At 42.6% G+C, this 26625-nt stretch overlaps 1 protein-coding gene across 2 annotated transcripts; it reads left to right on the top strand.

Moving 5' to 3' along the window:
- The first annotated feature begins 8750 nt into the window (after positions 1-8750).
- Positions 8751-24218, top strand: LOC125712920 (arrestin-C-like). 2 transcript variants are annotated; one of them, XM_048983511.1, is made up of 17 exons: positions 8751-8960; positions 16820-16853; positions 17798-17828; positions 18102-18162; positions 18283-18327; positions 18603-18796; positions 19153-19212; positions 19289-19365; positions 19624-19759; positions 21228-21312; positions 21662-21734; positions 21977-22114; positions 22618-22701; positions 22836-22859; positions 22979-23028; positions 23590-23625; positions 23784-24218. In XM_048983511.1, the coding sequence occupies exons 2-16, from the start codon at positions 16846-16848 to the stop codon at positions 23622-23624; spliced, it is 1101 nt and encodes a 366-aa protein (XP_048839468.1). In that variant the 5' UTR covers positions 8751-8960; positions 16820-16845; the 3' UTR covers position 23625; positions 23784-24218. The 2 variants fall into 2 exon arrangements, with proteins under 2 accessions (XP_048839468.1, XP_048839467.1); XM_048983510.1 differs by lacking the exon at positions 23784-24218 and adding an exon at positions 23189-23248 and having other exon boundaries at positions 23590-23616.
- The last annotated feature ends 2407 nt before the right edge of the window (positions 24219-26625 follow it).

Here is a 26625-nt window from a genome sequence, read left to right as displayed (position 1 = left end):
CTCGAGGCACGTCTACCGTCAAACACCTGTTTGGTTTATGGTGCAGTCAGTCACTCAGCTGAATAAGCACTTTGTTAGCATATGCTACATGCAGCCGGATAACCCGCAGCTAATTTACATGGCCAGGGACTCTGGGCTGTTTGAGTTTCCAGAGGCCCACCTACTATTTTGTACGCCGGTGTAGTTCGGCGGCTGGGGAGGGGGGGGGGCAACAGTGAAGTTGTAGAATTTATTATGAAACAAGGCTAGTTGAGGCCCCCGAGCTTGAGCCTGTGCTCCTGTATACAATAACAGAGTTGCCAACTTTGCTCAACTGGCTGGCGTGAGATTTTAAATTCAAGACAAGTCTGCACATATATAAGAGTTTCATTACCTTAGGGCTTCAAATTACCCCGACGCTTTTGATGTAGCTAATTTTAGGGTTATAATGGAATAATATAGATTTGCCGTAAGATTTCTTGCGTGAGCATGAGAGTCAGAAAGCGTGAGCGTCACGCCAGATGCGTGAGAGTTCTCAGCCCTGCAGTGATAATGATGAGTGATTATTGGAAGGTAGGGAAAGTGACAAAGGTCAGCTACACTCATATATCCTTCCACACTCCTTCATGTGTCACTGAAAAGTTCTGGAGATTAGGCTACAAAACAAAACAGCACATATATACATAATTGTAACTGTAATTACTAGTAGTGGTATAATACTCTTACAATATAGTTTTATTTAACTTAATCAGACACACAGCAATGGGACTGGCCCAGCAGTAATGATTATTAAACTAGGTCAGAGCTGAGGCTCCTGAGCTTCTCCCTGGGTGAGCCTGTACGCTAGAGCCCCTCCCACCGATAGCCCTTGCCATCATGCACTCTTGTGCTGCACCATGACTGCGAGCAGTGAGATCTCAGCTGCATAACTCCGAGCATAGCTGCAGTTTCTGGATTTATGAAGAAAAACCCTCAATTCTGAACGCATATGAAACAACACTGACGAAGCGCGGTGCGTGTTGTTTGCTTTTCCGTGACTGAAGACCTGCGACCTTTGGCTTAGCAAGGCGGCCGTTTCTCTGAGCCAGATGGTCAGAGTCAGCTCACCCTCGCAGCTAGACACAATTTGCAGTTTATCGCAGTGGAAGAGCGACATCAGCAAAGCCTTTATTCAGACTAATGCTAGAGATGACGACTTGGCTCACTGTTGAATGTCTCCAGAATGCCGTTCATTCATTTGAATGTGGGCACGAGTGTTAGAAGAGAACAGGGCCTATGGCAAAATGGAAAACTGGGGGAAATGCATATGCAACTGATGTCATGTTATTGTTTGAGAACTTATCAGAAGAATTGGCTGTGGATGAAAATGCTGAACTCACTCTCAGTGGATGCCCAGTGACTAGGACAGACGATATTCTTTTTTTCAGCACACTTAAGAAACATTGTTTATTAGCATTAATATTCTTTTGTATAGCCTTTGTGTGTGGAACCCTGCAATTCACAGGTCTGTTTCAATGATAGTACTACTTCTCAGCCCAATAAATTTGATTTCACGCTGAGAACATGATTAGTGATTATGTCATCCATTCATTTTCTATAGCGCTTATCCTGTGCAGGGTCTCAGTCAGCTGGAGGTCGCTCCTGGAGACTGAGACCCCCGTGGCAGAGGGTCATCCTATGCGGGATGCCGCTCCATCGCAGGGGGCTCTCACACACAGTCACGTTAACGGGGCCTTATGGAAGGCAGCCTGACTGCATACATTTGAAATTCAGGGGGCACACTGAAGTACCTAAGCAAAAGCACATGTGACCGGAGCTGAGGACAAGGGGGACACTTACAGCCGTGGGGATGTGATGCTGCAGTGAGACCCACACGGCCACCCTGCTGCCTGCGCTCCTTTGTTAAAATGCAAAGGCTTAAACCGTCTTCAATGGCCGACACTCACGACTTCTTTCACTCACAGCATGTATTATACACGGTGAATGACATCACTGGCATGCAAGTACGCATTCGCCATTTAAAATGCAGAGTCATTTCTTGTCATAACAGTACAAACGCACGTAAAATAAGCTTTTGTGCCATACATTTGAACTTTCATTCTGTGAATGCATATTTGCATACCAGTAATGTCAATCCCTGATTGTGCAATATAAGCTAAGTGCAAGTTCTACTGTAGCACAGAAAGGCTCATGTGAAGTTAATCTGAAGCATAAAGTAACATATTAACGCTTAAACACACCTCCAGGCATTCCTGTGATATTAAAAATAGAAAATAACCATTGAAATATCAAAACAATTGATGTGCCAGTCGAATGAACCACATCCCTTTTTCTGTAACTGCGTACACATCGCTGCGGCCTCTTTGTGTCTCTTTCTGAAAGGAGCCTCCATGAAAAGAAAATGGCACAAAAAAATACAAGGAATGCAGTGCCACCTGCAGGATTAGCCTCAACATGCACCTTCCGACGTATGCAGCAGGAAGTTCACAGCCTGAAGAATGCCATGTGTAAACACACTAAAACATCGCCGAGGGAGGAGCCGAATGGGAAACAGCTTCAAACGCTCGGTGTAGCCATTTCTTCTCTGAGCTAAATAGGTTGAGAATGACTCATGCTACATTGTAACTAATTGCTCTCAAAAATGCATGGGTACTTACACACGTATAGAAATGTTACTTTAAAAAAAAAATCCTAGACACTGTACTGTACAGGCTAAATAGACAAACAGCCAATTGATGTCGGAAGCAAATGGCTCAATTAAAGCCCTTTTACATAGTACCGAATGGGATTTTCCTACTAAAAGTAATGAATGAAATAATTGTTGAGGCTGTTCCACTGCACATTTTACTTCCCAGAATAGTCATAATTAGATGATCTGATATATGTGATACATGGGTAAATATAGTTCATAATGCATTTTTTTTTCCATCATAATATCGAACACCTTTGTATCTACCTTGTTGGTGAGCTCAGGCTTTTTGCATTTTAAAGAGAACATGCATTTTTAGTTATATGTGTTGTGCAGTGTTGAGAAATGCCTTGTGGTTGTTCCCTGCCTGGTGCCAGTAGCTCCTGGTGCTCCGGACCCCCGTGACCCTGCATCAGACAGTACAGAAAATGGATGGACAACAATAATGATGCATTATTAATCTCCGTGGGCAAATTCTCCTTTCATTTACCCCATCCTGCCCTCCCTGAGACACAGACACATATAGAGAACAACCTTGGGGGTGACAACAAGGGGTCATGTACCTATGGCACCTGAGGAGCTGGAGTTAGGGGCCTCAAGGACCCACAGACATGCGATTATCCTACTAAGGCTGGGCTTGAACCAATGACCTTCTGGCCAACAATCTGTCAACCTAGGATCTGAGCAGCAGGGAAACTGCCCCACCCAGGATGGTGATGCATGTGGACTAAGAGGGTTTGGGTAAGCAGCTCTGGCGTAACCCTTATCTGGAAATCCCGCCTCATTTGAGGGTACTTACACATCTTTCTGACCTGGGGAATCTCCGGAGCCTGTCACCCTCCTGAGAGGCCCATATGGAAGGGGTCACTCGCATACATCCGCTTAAGGTCCACGCTGAGCTGTAGGTCAGTTCTGAGAAGGTCTCTCTGGGAGAATAGAATAGATCACACAGGTGTTAGACGCTTAGGACAACCACCTCTGGCGATGCTTCTGCTCTTTATACCGACGGCATGTTATCATGACAGTGCTGTCATTGAACACGATCTCCAGCCGGACTCCCTGTTCACATTCCCCTGCATTACATAGCGTTCTCACACAAATGAGCGCACACACGCACACGCACACGCACACACACACACACACACACACACACGCACACGCACACGTCACAGGGATCACCACGGATCATCGTCCACCTGCCCACAGCAAAGCAATAAAATACCACCATGTTACGTCTCGCCCCAGCCACCAGCATCATTAAAACGGGAACAAACAGCTGTACTGTGTTATGCCACGTTCATTCTCACTCGCACCATTTCCTGTTTAGTTTACGTAAGAAATTACTTTATAATTCTTAAATTCAGTACCCAACAAAAATCTGTGCTAGGGAAGGGAATTATTTACGTCTGTCACGCCCGGCTCGTACAATCCTCATATGTACCAACCCCTCTGATTATCCACGTGTGCTTCCCCGATCGTACCCAGCTGTTCCTTGTTATTTCGCCCTGTCTTTTCTTTATTAGTCCACGTCTTGCCCTGCCTGGTTGTCCGTCATTGATGTTAGTCGATGTCTGTGCTAGTATTTCGTCCTGTCCTGCCTGGAGCCGTCCTTCCCTGCAATAAATCCCCGTTTTCCCCCGACTTCCGCCCGCCTGCCTGATCCTTCCCTACCTGCCAGCCCGTCCGCTTCCCGCGCAACTCTGACACGTCAGTGTTAAAATATTTTTTTTTTTTTGTGACTGTCTGCTATGCAGTGTTCTTCCAAATAGCCAAAAGTAGCCCAACGCCACTAAAATACTCAAACTTCACAATGTCTTCTCTGCAGCATGTTCCTGGGGCTTCACTGGCCCAACAGCGTCCCACTAAAAACGGGCACCACAACTTGCCCAGAACGACTTTTATGTCTGTGCCAATCCCATTTGCTCATTGATGATGAAGTGAGACTGTATCACCAAGTTGCAAGTAGCCTAATTTCTTAAGCCAACTGAGAAAGTTTCCACAGAGCACAACAGACTCTGGCACACAAAGCAGTGTGGGTGGATACAACGTTATATTTGGTCTTTGTTACTTTAACCAGGCCTTAAATGTATCTATCCACAGATTTTCTATAATCACTTACCCACTGCATGGTGCGGTGAGCTTGGAACACATCCCAGGAAATGTAGGACGCCTGGGGTCATCCGCTCGCATAAACGGACACTCACTTAAAGGTCATTTGGAGACCCCCGTGTCACTTGGGAGGAAACAAGAGCACTAGGAAACAAAACCAAATGACTCTGTAGGTGTGAGGCTTCAGTCTTGCCCCCCTGAGCTGCTGAAAAGCCAGTTTTTAAATTATTAATATGACAGTTTTCACCCAGTAAAGTGCTTCTTCTTGACTAGCTTAAAAATGCACCTTAAAACCTGCAAGAAAGGACAACGTATAATCCAAACTGTGTTCATTTTTCCTTGAAAACCTGAGGGCCCAGAAAGCATGGAGGTGACAGGAGCGATGGCTTCGTTTCCCATGAGGTTCCACAGCATTGTTCTTTGACTTAGGTAGAGTGACCAGATAATCCAAGTCAGGAAGAAAGTTGTGAGCTAGTTGAGGTTTTAGAAACTCTTTTAAAACTGAGAGGCTCCCGCGCTTGGCTAAATAGTTCAGTTCTGCTCGTGCTTTGACTGGTTTGTTTCCTTGATTGAAAGAGTCCATCTGTTTCACATTAACTTTAGTGACACATGCATGATTGTAGGAGACCAATCAACACGCAGCAAGAACTCAGTGCTTTAGTGAATTCCAGGTCCTTTTGATTGAAATAGTAGTTTACAAATCAGTCCTAGCTCAAGGTGTCCTGTCTGACATGGGTTATCTGCTCACTCTACCCAACAGTAAAGTATAATGTTGACTTTGTAATCCACAAATGTCTTGATTCCCAGTACAAAAAAACTATACGTGAAATATTTTCACTTCCTCTCCATTGATCACATTTCCTTCGTTCCAAAGCAGTGAGCGTGCTGAATGAATGATAAGAAAAACCATCCTTATTATTTCAGATCAGCACGACTGTTTTATTGCTGGAGGTAAGTATTCAGGGATGAGTCCTTCAGCCTTTGGGTGACACAACAAGCTGCTCTTGCTCTTTGGCCAGAAAGCTCAGCAAAAGGTGACTCATCTCAACCTGGGGGGGGGGGGGCTGGTTTCCATGCAACCACCTTGAATTTATTTAGAACAGCAATGCACGAAAACATCAGTATGTAAGAGTTCACGAGCGCACCACTAGGGAATTCTCAAAATATATGAAAACAAAAAGTTTGGGAATATTATCATCAGTGTCATAGACTTAAGCAACAACATATGACAAGGAGTGCGGTTGTGCTCCAGTATACCATGACTGTGATTTGGTCGTAGGCACGAGGCTGCAGGCAGAGTACCAAAGACTACAATAGTCTTTAAACATGTTTAAACATTTGCGGGTTTCTGCAAAACAGATAGTTCCCGCCAGCCAACTGTTGACTGTTATCAAGCCACACAAACATTCCAACACAACACAGCTCACCCACTGCCAACTTCGTTCCATCATTTATATTTAAATGTAATGGTTTTTAGATACATGTGTAAAGCAGAGTGATACATCTGATGTGCAATGTCCGAGTGCGGTTATATTCTGACAACTGCACCCACAGAACGCTTCTCGTCCAATCAGATATCTAGGTCAGGAACTAACTGTTATATAAATATAGTTAAAAACAAATTTTGAAATAACTGTATTGCACAGCAGTTTAGTTAATGTATAGCACCATGTCCTACAGGTTACAAAGCAGTACATTCGACATACTTCTTTTTCAAGATCTAAGTATTTTTTTCATAAGGTTAACTTAGCAACTTTTCACCCATCCCTCCTGCTTAGCTTTTGTTGAAGCCTTTTGGGGAAGTCATTGTTCAATCTAATATATATATCTGATGGCATTTTCTATAATCCATCCATCTTGCAGATACTTCTGACATATTGTGAGAATGTTGTATAAATTGGAGGATAATTTGCAGACATACTTAGCATTACTTGGCAGATTTGTGTTTATCAGAGATGGAGAATTGTTTAAAATGTTATTTTTCTTTATTAACTAGAACACTCATAAGCTTGTGGTGAGTTTTCTGAGAAAGTCTATAGATCAAATCTATGTGCAACATCACAAAGTAACTGACCTTCAGGTATAACTCAGATCACATCAGTTTGAATCATTAAAATATCAGCAACGTTTAAGTCTGTGGATTCTCTCCATTTTACTGCATGGTTCAAATTCGCTGTCATTTGCTTGTAGTACAATGAGACCCTTACATACATACCTGCTGCAAACTGAGTAAACGGCACATTAACAATGAAGTAACAGTAAGTAGCAGCATCAGGTAACAAGTGACAACAGAAACGCAGTAAGTAAACGCAGACAATAAATAACAGAATAATAAACGATGTGCTGATGACCTTTGAGACTAATGATGGTAAATGTTGTGTGACAAAGAGCAACAGTTCAGTCTAGGCTGCCCTTACATCTTACAATTGGCTGCTATTTAGAATTTATGGAAGTTTACTTATAGCATTAATGGATGTCCCTGGATGTGGGTAACGGGGGCGTGTCCCTGTCCCTGGGTAACAGGGGTGTGTCCCTGTCCCTGGGTGACGGAGGTGTGTCCCTGTCCCTGGGTGACGGAGGCGTGTCCCTGAGTGATGGGGGTGTGTCCCTGTCCCTGGGTGACGGAGGTGTGTCCCTGTCCCTGAGTGATGGGGGTGTGTCCCTGTCCCTGGGTGACGGAGGTGTGTCCCTGTCCTTGAGTGATGGGGGTGTGTCCCTGTCCCTGGGTGATGGAGGTGTGTCCCTGTCCCTGAGTGATGGGGGTGTGTCCCTGTCCCTGGGTGACGGAGGTGTGTCCCTGTCCCTGAGTGATGGAGGTGTGTCCCTGTCCCTGGGTGATGTGGGTGTGTCCCTGTCCCTGGGTGACGGAGGTGTGTCCCTGTCCCTGAGTGATGGAGGTGTGTCCCTGTCCCTGGGTGACGGAGGTGTGTCCCTGTCCCTGGGTGGTGTGGGTGTGTCCCTGTCCCTGGGTGACGGAGGTGTGTCCCTGTCCCTGGGTGATGTGGGTGTGTCCCTGTCCCTGGGTGACGGAGGTGTGTCCCTGTCCCTGAGTGATGGAGGTGTGTCCCTGTCCCTGGGTGACGGAGGTGTGTCCCTGTCCCTGGGTGGTGTGGGTGTGTCCCTGTCCCTGGGTGACGGAGGTGTGTCCCTGTCCCTGAGTGACGGGGGTGTGTCCCTGTCCCTGGGTGATGTGGGTGTGTCCCTGTCCCTGGGTGACGGAGATGTGTCCCTGTCCCTGAGTGATGGGGGTGTGTCCCTGTCCCTGGGTGACGGAGGTGTGTCCCTGTCCCTGGGTGATGTGGGTGTGTCCCTGTCCCTGGGTGACGGAGGTGTGTCCCTGTCCCTGAGTAATGGGGGTGTGTCCCTGTCCCTGGGTGATGTGGGTGTGTCCCTGTCCCTGGGTGACGGAGGTGTGTCCCTGTCCCTGGGCGTGGTCAACAGTAAGAGGAGGAGAGGCTCTGCCAAAAGTGCTTCAGGATCGGGGGGCAGTGTGTGGCTCAGCGGACTAAGGCTTTGTGCCTGGGGTCAGAAGGTCCCCAGCCTCTGTATCTGGGGTCAGAAGGTCCCCAGTTCAAGCCTGACCTTGGCAGAATAGTCATGCCTGTGGGCCCTTGAGCGAGATCCTTAACCCCCAGCTATATGGGACTGATGTAGGTAACTGCCATTCACCGCCAGGCTTAGTCTCACCTACAGAGATCAAGTTGGGGGAGGTGTAAAGAGAATTTCCCCATGGTGATCAATAAAGTCTCCTTTTTATAATGCGCAGTCACCTCTCCCCACTTTTTCCTCCCCGACTGCCCCCCCCCCCCCCCCCCCCCCCGTTGGACCTCACCCAGAAAGGCTGACCAAGGTGGTCTGCACCCCAGAAACAGAAACCACATTCCAAGTCCTGAAAATAGCCCATACTTCAGAACTCACTGTAAGTGCCCCTGCCTTCAGCCAGCTGTTCCAAATCCATATGGATGCATGCGACAGTTGCCGTAAGCTGACTCCACTGGAGATAAAGTTCTCCGCGGCGGGGAGCGACGCACGGCCATTAAATGGACAGCGACCAAGCAAAAATACTACATAGTCAAGGAGATTGCGGATTTTGTGACAGGAAATTTATGCCGGTCGCCAAAAACCCCGACAGCGGAGGATCGCCAGGAGGAAGGGATCCCTCTTCACAGCGGTGACATTAAAGGTGTAAATTATTAGGAAAGTGTTAATCATCACAGGGTTGCCAGCTCTGGTCAGCTCTCTGGAGTGAGATTTTCAACTTGAGACAAGTTCGCACACGCTTGCGCACATGCACACGCATTTAAATGTATGTAACAGTATTATTACCCGTAGGGTGTGCAAACTGCCCTGACGCTTTTCATGTAGCTAATTTTAGGCTTATAATGGAATAATATAAATTTGCAGTAAAATTTCTTGCCTGATTCTGAAAGCATGAGTGTCACGCCAGATGCGTGAGAGCTGGCAACCCTGCGTCTTGTTTGCTGCATTTAACTCAAGTCAGGTCGAAACTTCCATTAAATTTGCATAGAAAATGCAAATCAGACAAATTCCTGACATCAAAACAAAGAACTTAAATGCCCAGTACAGCTATTTAGGCTAATTAATAAATACACAAAAACAGATGTATAGAAGGAAACATTAGATAGATATTTGTTCATGATTTGTACTTGAGTAGTAACTGAGTTACTAAGTTACCTGTGCCCCTTAAAGTAAAGTATTACCATAAATAGTTAATCGATGTGAATTTTATGACATAAAATGAAGAACTAAATATTCTGAAGGATCAACAATTAGAAATCATATTGGTTAATCCTATAACCAGAGAAAGGTGGGCTAGTAGAGATTAATCAGTGAAATTGGATTTACACTGGCTAGAGATAGATGCAAAAAGAGAATATTGGCTGACCTTTGGCTGCTTGGTAAGAGATAGCCACAAAGTAAACCCGGTAATCATGGTGAGGGAGCGCTCGCGACAGAGAAGCAGGACACAGGAGCGTTTATGCTGGACGGGGATGGCAGGACACACAGAGTCCACAGCGACCTGATCGCTACATGCGCTGTTCTGGCTGAGAGCATGACTGACGCTCTTGTGATGTGGCAGAACTCCGACGTGATGGGAGAAAAAACCGCCAAAGTCACTTCATCACCTGTGATAATAGAACGATCCCATTGGCTGACTTTTATCCAGCTTATAGTTAAGAAAAGAACATCATCTTGATTATCATGATTTTCCATTTTCCACACACATACACAGGTTTCCACGACTGGAAAGTCACGATAGATGATTACAATTACTAAAGCAACACACAGAGCAAATGACCTTCGTGTTAATCCAGTTATGCTGGGAAGTCTTTTATATTTTGTACTTTCTATAAAATAGTGTTTCAACAACAATGATAAGGTCAATCACCCCAATAGAACATTTTAAGATCCAAGTGAAAAATTAGCAAGTTTAGAGGTTCTGTGAAAGTACTGATTTTTCCTCTGAGACTTGAAATTAAACTACATTTATTTGATGCCGTGATAAACCATTGGGAAAGTCAGTGCATCAATTGCAAGAGGATGGCAGTGAAGACTGTGTGGCACGCAAAAGGCCCCAGCTGTGGAAATAAGAGCCGTCGCATGAGGAGCAGATGTGGGGAGTTTCATGTTCTGCCTAGTCATCAATGTGGCATCCTCACGGAAATGGTTAAAAACACGTGCAGGTCCTAAGATTTCATGTGGGGCCTCGTCGTTGTGGCCAGCTGTAGGGGTGTGGCCTTAACAGGTGTGTGTGTGTGTGCGTGTGTGGATTATGCTGTGGGAACCAAATATCCCTACAATGTGATAAAAGCCTGATACTTGTGGGGACTACCTTTTTGCCTTTCTGAATTTTATGAAAAATCTTTGACTGCAATCCAAATCCTAAAAATGCCAAATATTGTTTGTTTGTTTGTTTTTGTTTATGTCTGGTTAAGGTTAGGGCAGGGTGGGGAGTATGGTTTTCATAGTGCTTCCTTGGGGGGTACTGCAGGTGTGCCACAACCCTTCGCTGGATAGGTGCTTAGGGAAGATGGAGGATACTTACACAGTAAATCGTTTGCATTTTTTATCGCTCAACACACATGCCACATAACGGGGCATCAAGGAAAAATGTATGGATCTTTTCTCAACCGAGAAATCACACACCGAAACCAGTCATAAGTTGACTTTAGACGTACAGTTTAAAGATCTGAAAATAATTTTGAATGCTGGACATTATATATAAATGTTTCAGTACCAATAGATGAGGGTCAGCAGTTAAAAGTATGTTGATAGAGATACGCTGATTGAACAACCGCCATCCCGTTATTTCACAGTATAAGTGCAGATAAGTGTTATTTAATTTTACCTGGAGCTTGACAAATCATTACTGCGAATAGAATTGTTTCAGTTGGTGATGTAGCTTCTATTTTTGAGTGAGCTTAACAGTAAGCGGATTAGCGCTAAGCAGACGAAAGAACCTTTGCTATTACAGTCTCGCACTGTTGAAACAAGATACACAGATTCCCGAACCCCCAGTGAATAAATGAGAAAATGAAAATCACATTAATAAAATAAGTACTGAGGGGTCCTGAGGCAGCTCTCGGTTACAGGGCATTAGCATCTGGCTTTCAGCAGTTACTATACCTTTCAAGGTGGGGTTAGACCAGGGGGCCCTAGCTTATCTGCGAAGGGCAGCTGTGTGTGCGGGTTTCTGGGGTAACCTTTAGGTCAGATGTTCAAACCCAGGTGTGAGGACTCTTTGACCAATCAGTCCTCGAATTAGTGACCTAATTAGGGAGTTGCAGCAAAAGATTTGTGGAGGAGATTGCCCACCCCTGGGATAGACAGCACTACGCTTCCAATACCTTCCCATATTGAAGTGCTTCCTAATCCTGACGAATGATTGTCCCTGCAACCCTGTACAGGATAAGCAGCTGGAAAACAGATAAATTGATCTTTAATAAATGCTAAATGACCATAAAACAGAATGACTGGGCTATTAAAATGGTATAGCACTACATAAAAGGGCTGAACTCAAGCCCAGTATTAGTCAGAACTCAGCTGTACTGCTACAGAACCACTTGATATGTAGATAACATATTGCATAGTCATGGCCAGCGAGAGTCATAACCGGCAAGAGTCACGGCCAGCGAGAGTCACAGCTGAGAAGGGTCACACCCAGTTAAGGTCATGACTGGCGAGAGTCACAGCCAGTGTGAGTCATCACAGGCAAGAGTTACAGCCAGCGAGAATCATGACCAGCAAGATTCATGGCCAAAGAGGGTCACAGCCAGTGAGATTCACAGCCAATGAGGGTCACCACTGGCAAGATTCACGGCCAATGAGGGTCACAGCCAGTGAAATTCACAGCCAATGAGGGTCACAGCCAGCAAGATTCACGGCCAATGAGGGTCACAGCCAGTAAGTGTCCTGACCTGCAGGGCCCCAGTTTTTTTATTTGTTTGTTTGGTTGGTTATTTGTGGATGTTTAGATCTTTGTTACATAACAGTTAATAATAATAGCTATAATACTAAAACACATATCAACAAAAAAGGAAACTGGAAATAGTAAAAAAAAAAATATATCAGGCAAAGACTGTTCTTCTGAAGCATAACAAGATCCTTGCTAAGGAAGTACAATTCTATGTGCTCGAAATGTTAAGGATTTAAGAAATTTAGTTAAGGATTGGTGAGGCTCCTCGGAAACCGTCAGGCCTGAGAGGAGCATGAAGCCGTAGTATGCAGAGATCTTACTGAGCTCACAGGGAAGTTAGCCGGAGATGTAGGTGTTGGAGCCCGGTAAAATGCCAGATCAACAACGTCTGAGGGACGCTCTGTCAGTGTGAAGACGCCATCGCGGTACAGGCTCTGAAAGCATGAAATCCAGCCAGGAGCAAAGATTTCAAAGCCAGCTCACTTGATATTAATGAAATTTACCAATGGAAAGTCGTGGCATTTCTACATTTGGAAGTTTCCTGTCCTCCCACAAGGTGATATTTATACATGTGCGGAGATGCTCTTCGTGTGAGACGCTTTATTACCAAGCAGACTGAGCAACAGGCGCCCACTCGCCCGCCCAGCTACCATGTCCCTCATGCTCTGTCCTGAGCTGCGGGCACTCGGGATGCCACACGGGAGTGCCACCCCCAGCCTGCTGATTTCCAGGTTGGTGCTGACCCCAGAAGCGGTAAGGCTATGAACCTTGGGGGCGACGCCTGCCTGAGTCATCGCTGTATCCATGGAGCATCCACCTGCTCTCCGGCCTCTGCTCTGTTACCTTCCTGCCACTTGACTGAACCAAAGTCTAGCAACCCCCCTAATTCCCCCGCGGTACCCCCGGTCAGCCCTGCCCCACCCCTCTGCTCCGTTGCCATCTGACAGGATTCAAAGTCAGGACAGCGAAGCTTAAAAACAGCTTTTGTTTTCACCCGGCTGTTTGACTGTCCGCCCCCCTTCCACTTTAAGGTTGATAAGACTAGGGGTGTGCTCACTAACCCCCTCTCGTACTTAAATCACAACACTGTAACTAAATTTATTGCATTTTTTTTATTAATTCAATTCCATTTCCCATTTGCATGACTGTGTTTTTCTAATTGTATTTTTCTATTCGTCATGTCCATGACTCAATATGTCACGTTTAAATGTCTTATATATATATATATATATTCTGTTCATTACTCTGTGTTTGCACTATGACAAAGGACACTGAATTATCATCTCAGTGTATGACCGATTCATCATGTACCTGCAATAAATGACAATAAAGAATACTTTGACTGCATCACACTCGAGCTGAACATGTCCTTGTGATACCAATAATCTCGACGGTTTCTATCAGACCATCTGTCCATTTTCCATACTGTTTATCGAGTACGTAGGGGTCGCGGTGGGCAAATAGCCCATCCCTGGATACAGAATATCGTTAAAATACACAAAGCCATCATTGTGAATCTGTGGTTGAGTCTTTGGTGGTTCATGTGAGAAATTCATATCGTAATACAGTTTTTCTGCTGCATGCCATGTCACGGACTGGGGAAACAGGAGCAGGGAGATGGAGAATCGGGTTACGAGGGATTTATTCGGGATATGAGAAGGAACACTGGCAGCATACAATGTTACAGCGTTAATGACCGGACTGGGGAAAACATACCTCACGCAGACTTAAATACATTGGACTAATCAACAACAACAGGAAACAGCTGGTGAACACGGGGAATCCACACGAGGTAGATGAGGGGGCGTGGCACACAGGAGGAGCAGACGAGCGGGGCGTGACAGTAACACCTTGTGCGGCTCTGAAGGCCAGCTGCCACAGGGAGATTTAACAGGCAAATGCAGGACTGGCCATTCAGGGCATCGCTGCCATGAAACATTTGCAGAACGATATGTGTGAGCAGGAAAAATGAGAATAGCCACAAAAGTTCATCCCAACTGAGATAATAGTACATAAAACGCTTGCAAAAATAAATATGAAAAAATATCATATGGCATAGACAAAGAAATGCACATAATACATATAAAATGGAATCATTATTATTTATTGCCTGAAAACTGTTTTTGAGTCCAGCACTGATATGATAAATGGCTGCTTTATTGCTAAAAAGCCTACTTATATTTTTAACACAGGGGTGTTAGACTGTTTTAACACATGGTGGTGCAGTGGTTAGCACTGTTGCCTCACACCTCTGGGACCCGGGTTCAAGTCTCCACCTGGGTCACATGTGTGCGGAGTTTGCATGTTCTCCCCATGTCGTCGTGGGGTTTCCTCCGGGTACTCCAGTTTCCCCCCACAGTCCAAAGACATGCTGAGGCTAATTGGAGTTGCTAAATTGCCGGTTGGTGTGCATGTGTGAGTGAATGGTGTGTGAGTGTGCCCTGCGATGGGCTGGCCCCCCATCCTGGGTTGTTCCCTGCCTCGTGCCCATTGCTTCCGGGATAGGCTCCGGACCCCCCGCGACCCAGAAAGATAAGTGGTTTGGAAAATGGATGGATGGATATTTTTAACACACATGTAGAAACATGTGATGCAGTTTCAGTATTGCTGAATCATGGGTGACGCCACGTGTGACACTAAAAGTACATGACTGACACTGGTGACACCTGCAGCAAGAGCAATTGCTTGTTCACCTGCTACTTGGAGAATAATGAACATTTCGATTCTGATTCTGATGAGGTGTTTCATTATTGAAATGTAAGCGGCACTCATATATTATTCCAATTTGTTGTCTGATAAAATGTTCTGACAGCGTGAGGTTTAAATTACAAAGATAACATTTAATGCCATTAAATGTAACACTGGCTATTTCGTAAGAGGGAAAAAAAAGGTCAATTTAATCCGCTTTGGTGACATTCCGTATATATTTTTAAATGCCTTAAATCTAAAAAAAAACAGAGAGCTTTGGGGCTAATAGGATTATGGGTAAAATAATAATCTGTAATGAGGCAGGTAAACCCACAGACGGTGTGGAGGTCAGGGTATAAATGTCTGGGGCAGAATGGCAGATGCAGCCAAGGAGCAGAGCAGGCACATCGCTGCGGGATTACTGACCTTCAGAAGAGGCGCAGGTATGGCATCTTCAAGCTCCTTTTCTGAGAGATGCTGAAGTACGTAATATGAGAGGTTGTATTTGAGGAGAAGCTGGGTATCTCACTTCTGTCAGTGTCTGCCTTCTTTAAACAAGGTGGATTGGCTGCTTACAGAGATGCATATAAAATTCAAGCAAACAGCCCATACTGGAGTGGACAGTGTACCGCTCATTGATGTAGGATGTTGTGTCTATGATCGGAGGGGCATCATTTCGAATCCCGGGGATGACAGAGCGATGTCAGCTTTAGATCCTTACGCAAACCTCTTAGCTCCCAATTGCTCTAGGAACTAGTGGAACTTGCCTTCTCTGGATAAAAGTGTTTGCTAAAAATGTAACATAAGGCAATAAACTTTTTTAAAAATCATGCTTGTACTGTATATGGTATACTGGCATATTGACTTTTCAGAAGCTCATAACTATGATGCGGATTATGGGTTTGCAGGATACAAGCTCGCAGAATTATCGCGTCTGCAGCCTCTGTCCAAGTCATACAAGGTTTTGTTGACATGTAGAATCAGATTCTACTGAAATTCTGCATTTCAGTGCCGTGACTGTAGACTATACTGAAGAACATTGCATGCAGGGCTTCACAATGTTGCAGACATTTTTGCAACAATGCAGCAAAGTATCAGTAAGTCTTTTGTTGAGATCAAAGATTATGAGGCAAAGTCCGGAAAGTCAAGGTCTTGCTGCAAAGGCAAAAGAAGCCAAAAGGTTGTGTTTCTATCTGTCTGTCTATGCTTTCTGTATTTTAGGTTAAGTATCTATCTGAAGTAACAATCATGTAAAGCAACAGACAGTGTTAAAAAACTGAGAACAGAACTGTCAAATCTAAGCTAAATTTAATAACATACCTTCATTCCTAAACTCTAATGCACACTGCAGAAAAGTCTGCAGACATTCTCCTATCTAAATCTAAATGTGTAGCAATTAAACAATATATTACCTGCTTAAATCTGACTAAAAGAGCAAGATATTTCAATCAGCAGTAAGGTGCATCAAACAAAATGTTCAGCTCAGAATATCAAGTCATGCCTTCTCAGAACTGGAATTATACGGCACACTTTTACATGCGTGCTGTAAAAATATCACACAAGACTCGCAGTCATACTTTCCAAGAAGGCAAAGTGTGGCTCTACCAGGTTGGTCCATAGAACGTCTGAGGCTCTGGAGATAACTGCTATTTTTGTAGAAGATAATCCTCAACATTTGGCACACAAGAAAAAAATCTACGAAGATGCCAATCTCGTTTGCTAAGGCTGGAACACCTGCCAGGCCTTCTGTATAAGGGCTATATTTAGAGATGCTTCTCTGCTTTGTGAATAGAAACGTTCCTTAATGTCGCTTTTTTGCCTAAGTAACATCCTTTCACTGCCCTGATGGCTGTATTTCAGACTAACGGTAAATGGAAAATAGTACAATAATCACTTTCTTCTCATTTATTTTGCAGGAACTACTTACACAGTCAACAAAGAAATGTCAAAGTAAGTTTTGTAAACTGTGAAGTAGTGGTTCAGAAATACATAGACGTGTCTCTTTCACCATGTTATGTATTTGCACAAGACATTACAACAAACGAAACGAAGACCCTTTCAATGAACTGAGCAACTTCTGCAGAGCATTTGTGCGTGACTGAAAGCTGGTGGTCATGCTGAGTAATTTCATTTGGTCCATCTGTTGACAAACAACAGGATTATGTCAGGCCAAGTACTGAAATGGTCTTGGATTATTTGTAGGTAAAGATGGAAATCCTTCAATTTATTACTTTTTGACATTTTGTTTTTTCGAAGTATATATTAATTATAATTCAGTATTGCATTTGTGTAAAAAGAATACTTTTCCTTTTGTGAATTCTTAAGTATGTATTATATATTTATATAGCTCACATATTTGAAAATATTTATTTGATACATCCTCATTAATAATCAGTATCGATCCTGTTATTTTTGCTTGTTATTTGTTGGCAATTATGACAACAATGGTTTTGTTGCACTGAGGAGCAGCCAATGAGAGGTGCGGAGTGAAAGGTCATGTGACCTGAGAGTACACTGCTCTGACAACGCTCCTGGGAATTGGGGATAAATAACGATGAGGACACTGTTTGCAGACTCTAGTCCCACAATCCTTCAGCTATAACTGAAAACGCTGTTGACTATTTTCAGTTTACATATTTACATCTTTACAATTTACATAGTATATCCACCAGCTCAATGCAGAAATATAAAAAAGGAATTCTAATACAGCAAACCGTTAAGGTTTTATTCAAACAAAACTAATTTGATCAACCCATTTGCGTCATTTTTTCAAATTTTCTTAGCTATCCTGGATACACATTCTCTGTAGATGCAGATTGGGCCCTAACTGTTATTTTGGATTACAGGTAACTGAATTCCAGATAACTGAACTGTCTCCTTCACTCTGTTTTTAGGGTCTACAAGAAAACCAGCGGCAATGGCTCGGTGAGAAGTCCTTCTTCAGTCTACCGAAACAGAAAACTGTGTAAATGTTCAGAGTGTTCTCAAAGCTTTAACTGAAGTTATTAACTTCAGCCTAAGGCTAGGATAAGCATGCTTAAAATTCAGATTTGACATCGATTAAAGCAAGATGCTCTCCTACCTCTTAGTCACAGCATAACAACACCTGTTCAAGTTATTTTTGACTCATAAATCTCTGAAAATCAGAAAGCAGCTCAGAACTTTCGAATGCTAATGGCTTCACCTGTTCTTCTTTAGCTATCCCTTTTTCTAGGAAGAAGAGATTTTGTGGACCATGTGACCTCTGTAGACCCAGTCGGTGAGCTTTTTTGTGATCTTATTTTGATTTTCAACATTCAGCCTTGCCTTTCTAATAAATAACAAAGCAGACGCTATTGCAGACTTGCAGCTAATACCATTTTCCTCATCTCTCAAAAAGATGGGGTGGTGAAGGTTGACCCTACCGACCTCGGGGACAGGAAAGGTAGTGATCTGCTTAGATTCGCATCATTCCTCATTCTTAGGAGCTGATTACAGCCATTGATGGCCACAGACTGAGTTTTCGTGAGGCCTGTTCTTGCACGTGTCAAACTCTATACATGTATACCTCGGAAAATAAGACATGTAGACATGCCTGGAACACTAACAACAAACATGCAAACAAACCGCTATATGTCAGTGTGACATATATGCCGGATCAACATAACGGTGCCCAGTTATGTCAAGTCACATTCTATCTACCCTCTCTTCCCTACGCAGTGTGGGTTCATCTGGTCTGTGCCTTCCGTTACGGTCGCGACGACCTGGATGTTATTGGCTTGTCCTATCGGAAGGACATCTGGATCGAGCAGCAGCAGATCTACCCCCCTACTGGCAGCAAAACACCAAACACCCCCATGCAAGACATTTTGCTGAAGAAAGCGGGAGATCAGAGCTACCCCTTCATCTTCAGTGTAGGTCCTCCATCTCACTTTTAGCATCTCGTGCTTTTCCCTCTGTACAGCCCGTGCTCCCCATACTTGTATATATTTTCCTTAGTGGTCATAAGCAGCTGGAGGGACCTTTGTGTCCTTCAGCTTTGAGTCGTGTATTCAGTTTATGATCAAGAAAATCCACATGATCATGTGAAGAACATTATGAGCAGATGTAAAAATCAAAACTCAGAATCTGAGGCAAGATCCACAAATGATCTTTGCAGATCCACAAATGATCTGCACAGATCCACGATATCTACCATTCACAGATGCTTTATTAAACCTTTTTTTGTTCCAGCAGAAATTCATGGTCTCTCCTTTCCCCATTGTTTCAGATACCTACTAACCTTCCCTGCTCTGTAACACTTCAGCCTGGGCCAGACGACAAAGGCAAGGTACAAGTTACGCTGCGCTGGATCTAAATAACTGCTGTGAAGTACTTTGTTGTTAAGGATCTGTCTTTTCATTCAGCCGTGTGGTATTGACTTTGAAGTGAAGACATACATTGCCAAAGAAGCAGATAATCCCGATGAACAAGTGGACAAAAAGTAAGTATGATTTCAAAGCAGACAATTTTGAAAATGCATCCAAACAGCATCACTATATTATGATTTTCATATGTTTCTCTTCACGGCTTTCAAATGAATTCTGTAAACATCAGAGAAAACAAAAAAGTCATGCGATTTGTTTCGTTGATAAAAAGTATCTCTATTAAAAGCAACATTTAAATACACCCTAAAAACTATCTTTTGTAAACATCACCCACTGCTTGAACGTGTGAAGGATAACTCAATCGTCCCCTGCAGGGACACTGCACGTCTTCTGATTCGCAAAATCCAGTTTGCCCCTAACAAAACGGGTGCTGGGCCCAAAGCCAGCCTCAGCAAGCAGTTCATGATGTCTGACAAGCTGGTCCATGTGGATGCCTATATGGAGAAGGAGGTACACTCTTTCCACTCTCCACTTCTCATCGGTCTATGTCTTACACAAACAAACATAAAGAATATCTGAACTATAGACACCTAGAGGAATAGAAAAAGATTTTAGGAAAAGCTTTTCTGTGCCATTTCTCCCAAATAAAACCAAGATAACTACTTTGAAGACTATTTTCTTAGAACATTTTGACTGTGCTATACTAATCCTTTATTGGACAGCTGTCCGTAATGTATCGTTGCTGTTGGATGAAATCTGCAGTAGTTGTGAAAGTCCAGAATGAGTCAACATTAACGCAACGCAAAAACATAAAGAAGGTGCAAAAACACAAAGACGACACAAAAACATCCAGACAAAAAAATGAAGCAAATTTTGTTGCGTTAATGTTTTTGCATTGTGCTAATGTTGGTGTGTTATGAGCTTTCAGGGCTACCGTAGAAAACTGCTCTGTCCACTTTTGGATGATTGTGACTTTTTATTACAGATGGAATAGGCCCATTTTCTTCTGTCTAACGTTTCAATGAAAAGATATTTTATAAGACATCTTTTTAAGTAGGACCTATGTTTGCAATCATGATGGTCGTTTGTATGGATTACTTAATATTGCTCATTTTAACAATTCATATTGATGAATATATTCATATAGCTAACTAACATCATTGTCAATTATGACTATAAAGCGAGATTAATTTTGCACCTTGTCGACACATATTTGCCTCACTAACAGCAATATTATAGTACTGGTGGGTTTTAAATATCCCGCCATGCTCACAAGTGCTTGGCGCCACAGTATAAAGTACATAAGTCCATTTTAAGCATTAATCCATTCACTGATGGCTGTGTAAAGACAGGTTTCTGTTTGTGCTGCTAAAAGGGTCTCATTCCATCGTTTTAGGGTTATTGTGTAAAGTAGTTTCTGAGAAAAAAGTTTTTTTAACATTCCTGAAATAATGGATTTTTGGTGGTGTGCATATTTCATTGGACACTGACGATATTCTCAAGGTGGGATGATGAGCAGGATGTGGAAGAGAGTACAGACAGACATAGCAACAGTAACAGAGAAACAGAAATCAAAGAGAGCCATTTTGGCACCTAAACTCAATGAGTATACTCAGCACCTGAACCCAATAAGTATACTCAGCACCTGAACCCAATGAGTATATGCAGCACCTAAACTCAATGAGTATACTCAGCACCTGAACCCAATGAGTATACTCAGCACCTGAACTCAATGAATATACTCAGCACCTGATCCCAACGAGTATACTCAGCACCTGAACCCAATGAGTATACTCAGCACCTAAACCCAACGAGTATACTCAGCACCTGAACCCAATGAGTATACTTGGCACCTGAAGGTGCCCCATCCTTCAACATCCTCGCCCTCATTGCACTATTTCTAATGAGTAATCATTGACAATGTGTTTCAAAACATGTTAAATGTGATCTCACCGATTTCTCTTTATCAACATTGCAGATATGTTACCATGGTGAGCCAATCCCAATCAGAATAAAAATTAACAATGAAACCAATAAGGTGGTGAAGAAAATCAAAGTAACTGGTAAGCATGATCAAAGCTTCCATGCTAAATATCACTCTTGATATAACTGCACAAAAAACACACTAGCAGATTGGAAACACCATCTAGAAAAAAAACGCAAGCAAGAATGAGAGCATGAATATGCTATGATACCTTAACCTTTCCTGTTAATTGGGAACCTGCAGTCACCTGTCAAAATCAATATTTTCTATAATTGCTAAATTGCTAAGTGGTTTTTGCAATACGTGCTGTGATACTGAAATGTTATACCGAGAAGCCTCAGTTATCAATACAAGCATGAATATACAAGCAATTTCATTATCAAGTAATTTATTTCACTTGATTAATTCTGTAATCTCTCCTTCATCAGTGGACCAAACTACAGATGTGGTGCTGTTCTCTGCTGATAAGTACACCAAGAATGTCCTGAATGAAGAGTTTGAGTAAGAAACAAAAATTATATTTGTCAAAAGTTCATTCAGAGCTGTAGTCAGTTGGTAGCAAGATGCATTGGTTGTCAGAAAAGATGCATTGGTAATACAGAAAATTGATGGATGGATGGATGGATGGATGTAAAAACAGGTATGTGACTTTCTTACATTTAATTCCTTTGTTTCTCAGGCCAGTTAGCTCTCCATTCTGTTCCCCCAGAAACCCTAAGTGTGCACTGGGTTGTATGTTTCAGGGAGATGGTTGAAGCCAGTTCGACTTACGACAAAACCCTCAACATCACACCGATGCTGGCCCACAACAAAGACAAGCGTGGCCTGGCGCTGGACGGCAAGTTGAAGGAAGAAGACACTAATCTGGCCTCCACCACCATGTCAGTCTCACTTCCTGCGAAATCCTGCAGCATAAATATTACTGTAGCAGAAATTAGTGTCAGTTCTCCTCCTCGGCTTGTTACAAAGTCTATTTAACACACTGCTGTGTTTATAAAAGTAAAATATGCAATCTTGCTGCAGCACTGTGACTTCATGGGTCACATGGTTGACGTGGTTGCAGTGGTCGCCTATCGCCCCATACGGGGTGTTCCCTACCTTGTGCCCTATGACAGACTGGCATCCCATGCAGGGTGCCCCCTGCCTTGTGCCCAGGGATGAATGCTTGGACCTGTAAACTTGGCAGCACCGTCCTGTCATAAGACCCTTTGAATGTGGTGACTATATGACCAGGCCAACAAGAAGTAACAGGAGATACTGATGAAATCTGTTGCTTTGCATTGATAATGATGGAAAGCAGCTATACCCAGCCGGCTAGCTAGATTAGAGTGTTACTCTCCTCCTCTTCATCTCCATCTCCTTCTTTGATTATTTGCACATTTAGGTTGCGACCAGGCATGGAAAAAGAAGTTATGGGAATACTGGTCTTCTACAAAATTAAAATTGTCCTCATGGTCTCCAGAGGAGGGTGAGGCATAATTTATTTTCTATGATGAACTAAAAAACAAAAAGAACCAACTAAAAAGTGAATGAGAGTTGGTTAAATACAGACTTAACTCATATAGTGCTACTTAGACATTTCTTTTCCTTTTTCTATCCTAGCATCTTGGGTGACCTTGTAGCCAGGTAAATTTGTATGATATCTATGAGCAAAAAATCTTGTCAAATGAGAACTCATGCAGCACAATGCAAAGGCGCATTAAATAATTAAATAAAACTGATGTGTCTCTGCTGCACTCCGGCAGTGATGTTGCTGTGGAGCTCCCCTTGGTCCTGATGCATCCCAAACCTGCAGGTAAGAAGCAGACCAGCCCTGGTGGCTAAGAAACGATGAGATCTTGCCTGTTGAGTGAGAATCTCACCAGAAGTTGGACGTTTGTAGTGTTTGGTTTCTCAATAATATGCAAAGACTTAGAGTAAACTGATGTTTACCTGTACTGCGACTGTTGGTGAAGAATTGCTAAGAAGCACCTCTTTCTATCATCTTTCTTCACTGCTTTCCCATGAGAAGAGGTGTAAGTACAAGTCACATAACAATAACACAAAAAGACATGAGCTGCACTGAGCAGAGGACACGACTTGTACAGCTATATAAACACAAGTGACATGGAGAGGGAGGGCAGTCAAGTGTTTTTACTGCAGTACCATTTAAGAAATGTGTCAGTCATCAAAAACACCGCAATTTAAGCTAATTATATATCTATTTAACTGCTGCAATTAAAATTATTTCATAACATTTCTTGAATCACCAAAGAGATCAGAAAAGTTCAGATTAAAAAATTCAGACTGTAGTGAATATCAGTAGCCTGGGAAATGATGAAGATGCTGATGTTCTTGTATGTTTCTACGTTTGGAGGAACTGCAGCGAACTCGAGTAGCTCCACCACCTAAGGTAAGCGCACCTCTGACTGCCTCTGATGGGGTCATTTAAGCCCGTCAGTCTCTTAGCAAAAATTCTGTAATATCTACACTGAACACTAAGTGGAAAAACCCACAAGTCCCACTCATGCAATTAAGTGGTAGCTAATCTTTCTCATTTTCATTAAATAGGTACCTCAGAAGACAGAGGCTGCAGGAAAATCAACACGCAGAAGATCAGCAAATGGAAAAATAGAAAGAAATAGAGATCTTTCAGTAGCTCTCACACACTGTGGTAAAGCTCCTCTCCCCCCACACTGATGTATGCCATGCAGTTACATAGCGGTTGTATTTCCAGATAACTACAGTATATGTTTCATTATATATAATTTTAACCACATATCATAATTAGACATACTACAATGACTGAATTGTTTCACGATTAAGAGTTATAACAATATAACAAAAATAACATTCTGTTTAATCATTTCTGTCTGTAGCTTTTTATTGATTTGCTAGGGCAGACCAAAACTCAGCAATGTACAGCTCTTTATGTGCTACAAATCTGAAATGTTTTATTGGATATTATATGTTTATTCATTTTTGGCAGTTGCTGTAATCTCTTGACTGATGAACCACTATATGAAATAAAATATTCCCATTCCTTTGTCCTTGTTCAAGTCATTTTACAATGCATTACTGTTTTTGGGCAATATTTCTATACCATTTTTAGGGCACGGGGGGAGGGAATACATTTTATTCTTATATGACTCACGTGCACATGCTTAAATAAATGGGGACAGCAGGGTTTAAATGAGGCTTAATAAAAAAGCACAAAATGAGTGTAACGCACTAAATAAAGGTTTAGTTAACTGTGCCATCAGTAGGCACAGGGTCCGGATTTCGTTTGCCAGAGTAACATATAAGCAAAACTGGAGCCCCGAGCCACTATAGCAATACATGTACCACACATGTTCATACTTAGGTTAAATAATTCCACCAGTTAAGTTACATGAAACTGATCAAAACAAAAGAGACAAAAGGTAGCATGATTGTTACAATCAGCGAAATAGTGGGTGGAAGTACATTTGTTAGCAATAAAAATCAACAGCGAAAGTAAAGCAATTATTTTCAATCTGTTAACCTGTCAGATTTCTTGGTAGTCTTTTTAAAACCTATAATATGAGTGGCTGTGCTCGGGCTTCTTTAGAGTTGCTTCGGCATTTGGATAGCAATTTTCTCTTCATTAGTGATGGGAAGTTCGATTCAATTTGCATAACCGATTCTTCGAACTGTTCATTTAAATTAATCGAATGTTCGATTCAAAGAATCGGCGGCGGTTTCATCCTTGCTAGTTAAATCAATCCTAGCCGGCTCTGTGAAAAATGTATGAACTTCCTTTTTGCTTTATTAATGCCCCAATATTTTTACAACAGAATCACAATAAGTCTGTATATGTACTGCCTTAGTATATATTAAAGAAAAAATATTAAATTTCCTATCATACCATCCTGATCTTTGTTCAGGATCTTTGATCCTGTCCTTCCGACCAGATAGCAGTTTTTTTTTTTTTTTTACTTTGTCATTGTTTTCTGAGTTCGTAACTGTTTTCAAGGCAGCGTTTGTGATTTGGTTCAGAGGCAGGCTATTTGCATAAGCAATCGACAGAAAGTGTTTCAACTCCCACCCCAAAGTACCGAAGTACCAAAGAAATACCTCGGCTAGTCTGGCACTTTTGGTACCGGTACTCGACCAGGAACAGGAACAGGTAAAGTATCAAAAAGTGAGGTGGAAATGCGCCCTTTGTTCAATTACCTTTAATGATACTGCATGTTTATTAAATCATTATTTTCATATTAGTATTGGTCATTGCCTCAGGTATAATTAAAATGAAGAACAATCACATAAGCAGGGTTTAGCTTAAATATGCTTATATACGAACAGCCATCCTCCAAACGCCTGATAAAATTATGAGAAGTATTGTCTAAAATGCTTTAAGTAAAGGATAAAAACGAACACCAAAGCCACAATATACAGTATATAACAAAAGCTGTTGGGATCGGCACTTTACTAACTGGCCCTGTTAGATTTGAAAACTTTCACTTTCACTAATCACTCAATTTTCACTGCCGCTAATCATTGTTATTAGTCACTGCTGCTGATCTCTGTCATTAATCACTGTTAGTAGTCACTGTGCTAATCACTGTCACTAGTCACTGCTGCTAATCACTGGTATTAATCACTGCCGCTTGTCACTGTCGCTAATCACTGTCACTAGTCACTGTTACTGGTCACTGCTGCTAATCACTGTTATTAGTCACTCTTGCCAGTCACTGTCGCTAATCACTGTCACTACTGTAGGCAGTGGTGGCTTAATGGAAGAGAATCCCAGACCAGCAAGGCACCAGTGACATATCCTGAGCAAGGTACCACCCCCAAGCACTGCTCCCCGGGTACTGAATTAGCTGCCGCCTGCTACAGTATGTCACATTGTCACATATGGGTTAAATGCAGAGAACACATTTCGTTGTTGTGCAGTGTGCTGTGGTGTGTCAACAATGACAACTAATCATTAAATTAATTTAAATGAATTAATTAATTATTAAATACTCACTGCGGCTAGTCACTGTTGCCAGTCACTGATTCATGATTCAAGAGGTTTATTCGTCATGTACACAGTTGTTCACATACAACATGAAGTGGAATCTAACCTTGGTCACTCCGAGCAGCTGTGCATGATAACAAAATATAGAGAAAAAAATAAGGAAAAATAATAAGATAAAAAAATACATTAAATGTTCAGCTGTACATAATCTATACATAAGTTATAGGTAAGAGGTATGTAACTGTGCAATATAAGTGCAATGTGCAAGAGGCCTGTGGTGTGTACCAGCAATTTGGACAGTGTGAGCGCAGTACCTAGAGGCATTGAGTATTGTCCTGGTTTAGTAGACTTATGACCTTGGGGGAAAAGATCCTCCTTGACCTTTCAGTTCTGGTCATAAGCCTGTGGGAGCGTTTGCCTGAATTCAGC

This window comes from Brienomyrus brachyistius, chromosome 18 (genome assembly GCF_023856365.1).
Source record: "Brienomyrus brachyistius isolate T26 chromosome 18, BBRACH_0.4, whole genome shotgun sequence".
In the NCBI taxonomy this organism is placed as follows: domain Eukaryota; kingdom Metazoa; phylum Chordata; class Actinopteri; order Osteoglossiformes; family Mormyridae; genus Brienomyrus; species Brienomyrus brachyistius.
The sequence above is the reverse complement of the archived record's forward strand: the minus strand, read 5'-3'. Positions and strand labels throughout refer to the sequence as shown.

Coding starts and splice junctions, on each gene's coding strand:
- LOC125712920 (XM_048983510.1), top strand. Junction 19,366..19,623: donor GATGAACAAGTGGACAAAAA/GTAAGTATGATT, acceptor CGTCCCCTGCAG/GGACACTGCACGTCTTCTGA. Junction 22,115..22,617: donor AATCTGGCCTCCACCACCAT/GTCAGTCTCACT, acceptor TTGCACATTTAG/GTTGCGACCAGGCATGGAAA.